We start from the raw sequence: 3,633 nt of genomic DNA on the forward strand, positions 1-3,633 counted from the left end.
TTATGAGATACCGGAACTATGCAATATTTGTTTCTCCAGCAACAGGCAACCGCAGAGATGGAAAGTGATGTGGAGAGTTCATTTTGCCTTGTGTATCATTGGATGTGGGAGTGCAACACATCATTCCATTTCACTTTTCGCGGCTGTTAATCTCAGATGAAACAATCAACAATGGAAAAATCAGTGCTGTGAGTGTGATCATTCGCTGACAAAAAATCTCTTTCAGCTGCTTTGGTGAACAAGAACTCAACAATAAATTTCTATGAGGGCAGTCTTATCAGAACTTCGGGGAACGTGAGGATTGAATGATAGAAATTCAACATTGGGGAATTGTTTTCGTTTTCATGCAATTCTATAAGTCATAAGGCAAATAGAGAAAATTTTTACTCATTTGTCCAGTTTTCTTCAGTTAGGATATTTGAAAACAATGAATCAGTTCTCAATTTCAACATTTTTGAGCATTAAAAAATGAATTCTTCATGTTGATTGCTGCTCAATTGCAAAGCTTTCATTCAAGAAGTCTTCATTTTTGCTGAATAGAGATGAGATCAATAAAACGAATGTTTAATTGAAACAAATTGAAGAGACAGAAAATGTGTTTGATATATGCATTTGTTAAAAAAGTTGCATAACATTTGATTGTCACTAGAGGAGTAAAGCTGACTGAAGGCCGCATTTTTCTAATTGGAGATCCAACTTCGAAAACAATTTCTATTGGAAACTTTTCAGACAATAACTGCTCAATAAAAATAAAAAGAGCCTCTTCTATTATTGCTTATCCCCCTCCTTCTTTTTCACATTCGCCTTTCTCAATATTTTCAACTTTATTTCGGTTGTTTTGTAATGAAATATGAAAAAAGATAAATGTTGCATTTACAGTGGAAATTGCTTTTTTGTTTCTGTTAAAAACTTTGTGAAAAAAACTGAACACGACGAGAAACAGAAGAAAGAAGAGGAAGAAGATGAAGAAATAAAAAGAGAAGAAATGAAGAAAGAAATTGAAGAAAGAAAAATAAATAAATAAATTAATATTTGGAAAGCAAACGAAAGAAAAAGAGAAAGAAATGATTGAAAGAGAGAAAGAAAGAGAAAAAGATGAGAAGAAGAAATGAGAAGAAGAAAATAAAAAGAAAGAGAAGAAGAAAAGAAGAAAATGATGGAAGAGAAAGAAGAAGAAATTAAAAGAAGAAAAGGAAGAAAAAGAAGAAGAAATGAAAAAGAAGAAGAAAGAAATTGAAAAATTAGAGAAGAAAGAGAATGAGCGAGAAGAAGATGATTCATGACAATATATAATTACCTCTTCCCGGCCATCCCATCGCATTGTGAAACAGCTTTATGCACTACACTTCCCCCAGCAGCAGCCTAAAGCAGATTTCCCCTTCCGCCTCATTCACTCCACAGCAACAGCTCAACAAGATCCTTCACAAGCAGCAGAACCTTCCGGAACAGCGCTCATAGCCCTTCTTTCTTCCACATCTCCGATTGCGCCACCTCCATATGCTGCTAAAGCCCTTCCACCACATCCACCGACTCTCCTTAAAACACATGCACCCCATCATTCAGCGCAACTTCAACAGCGCCATGTACCAACTCACAGTATAAGCAACATTTCTTCTATCAGACGCTGTCTGAGGCTCCCGCCGATCCTCTGCGTTGCACACATCAGGAAGCTGCAGGAACAGCTTGAAAAAGTTGCCTAGCTGGTGCACCTCCAGTTCTTAGGCAAACGAAAGCAGACAGCAACCAGATAGTCTTCATTCATCCTGGAAGATCCGCAGCAATAGCGCAGGCAGTTTTCTCAGATGGCACATGCAGAAGAGACTCCATCTCAGAATATGCGAAGCCACAACAAGCCACACATGATGACAAAGGCGAAGACAAATAAAATGATGTTTCATTAGAACATTTTGCCTCAAACAGCGCTTTCATCGCATCATTTCGCTTCGCTGCCTCGGTCAGTTTGTATTTCAGCAGAAACTCTGGAAACATAGATGCGTCTGCTATTCTCCTCTCCTTTCTGCAGCCCCACAAACTCCACAAAAAACATCTTGATCTTCTTCTTTACTGCCATTAGAAGCACGATGTCGAAAAACATGAAGAACTGCCATTTGTTTTCGTTAAACTTCTTCCAACAAACTTTCCAAACGGCTACATCTCTGCAATATTCTTATTGAATAACTTCCCTCCCGTAAATCATCACCTTCCTAACTGATTTGCTATTCTTCTGCTTCTGCTTCTTTTGCGCAATCTCTAACTTCTGCTTCTCAATCATTTCCTTGAACTGCATCCTAAACTCGCTTGTAGTCTGTAAGTGCACTTTCAGCAGCTCCTTTAGCATTTTCGTTTCATTCTCCATCTTGTTCATCTTCTTCCTCCCCGTTGCATCTGCTCTTCCACTGCACTGACTGCCTCCCTTCTTCCATTTGTCCCAGCGTTATTCTTTTTTAATTCCTTGCTGCAAACTTCTCATGCAATTTATCACTGAAATGCGATTGAAGAATCAACGAAATAAAAAACAGAACCATCCCGCCACACACAAAGAAACCAACGAAAAAGATATGGCAATTGCAACACCCGACCAGCCAGTTTCCACTTGCCATCCACACTCACCAATCCTCATTGCTGTGCTCAACACTTCTTCTCCTTCACCTGCATCACCTCCTTCATCTTTGTGTTGTGCTGCTTGCTTAGCTCCAGAATCTTTTTTTGATTTATCTGTATGATCTTATCCTTCTACTGCAGCTTCTTTACCAGCCCACTTATCCGCTTCTAGATCTTCTCGCCTTCACGGATCTTCTGCAGCAGCATGCTAAACTTCGAATACCGCTTATCCATCTTCTTCTTTGCCTCCTCGTGCTGCTATTTCAGCTCTCGGATCTACCGCCCCAGCCCCTTCTTCTCCCCTTTCAGCTCCTCCATCTGTGCCTCGAACTTTCCGCACGACTTGCTTAACATCAGCATAGCATGAGCCTTCTTCATCTGGCTACATCGTCAAACGTATCGACTGCTGCAATGTTCAAGCAGATCAGAGAGTGGGAAGTCACATTTTCGTTTGAAATGATTTGCTTATTTCTTCGACGGTTTTCCCTCTAATTTTTTCAAGCAGAGAGCTGAAAACGTCAGAAATTCCTAATCAATCGAACTCTACACTCGTACAGCCTCACAATCCTCACCAAAATGTCTTCCCACAGCAGTAATGACAGAGACAGATACAATTCATGCACTACAGCAGCAACAAGCATCACAGTCCGCAGATCCCTTTCCACATCATCCATTACTGCTTCCGACTTGTGTGATGTTGCCGCAGCAGATGCATCTAATGGATCAGCTGCATGTGCAGTGGATGATAAGGACGACAATTTTTGTTCATTCCTTTCGAAATTCTTCTCTTCGCTTCGCCTCCTGAATGGCAAAGACAAAAAAGAAAAAATCGCAAAGTGAAGAGACGAACTGCTCTTGTCATTAAATTCTTTTAATGTTAGCCTTCAAGCCTGCCATCAGTTCTACTGGCTACTCAGATGCTTCATTTTTTCATGAAAAGGAATGTCAATCATCCCGTGTAGCTCACCTTTTTTGTTTTTAAAGAAAAGAAAGAATAGAGTCAATACGAACAAGAAAAAAAGTGAAAATGAA

At 39.8% G+C, this 3,633-nt stretch overlaps 1 protein-coding gene across 1 annotated transcript; it reads right to left on the reverse strand.

Annotated features, from left to right (window-relative positions):
• Positions 1-2,827: 2,827 nt before the first annotated feature.
• Positions 2,828-3,275, reverse strand: MONOS_13939 (uncharacterized protein; the record flags this gene model as incomplete). The annotated part of the gene is made up of 2 exons (XM_067866690.1): positions 2,828-2,983; positions 3,144-3,275. The coding sequence occupies 2 exons, from the start codon at positions 3,273-3,275 to the stop codon at positions 2,828-2,830; spliced, it is 288 nt and encodes a 95-aa protein (XP_067731796.1).
• Positions 3,276-3,633: the final 358 nt, after the last annotated feature.

The sequence above is a fragment of the Monocercomonoides exilis genome (assembly GCF_001643675.1).
Source record: "Monocercomonoides exilis strain PA203 chromosome Unknown scaffold11-1913109, whole genome shotgun sequence".
NCBI lineage: Eukaryota > Preaxostyla > Oxymonadida > Polymastigidae > Monocercomonoides > Monocercomonoides exilis.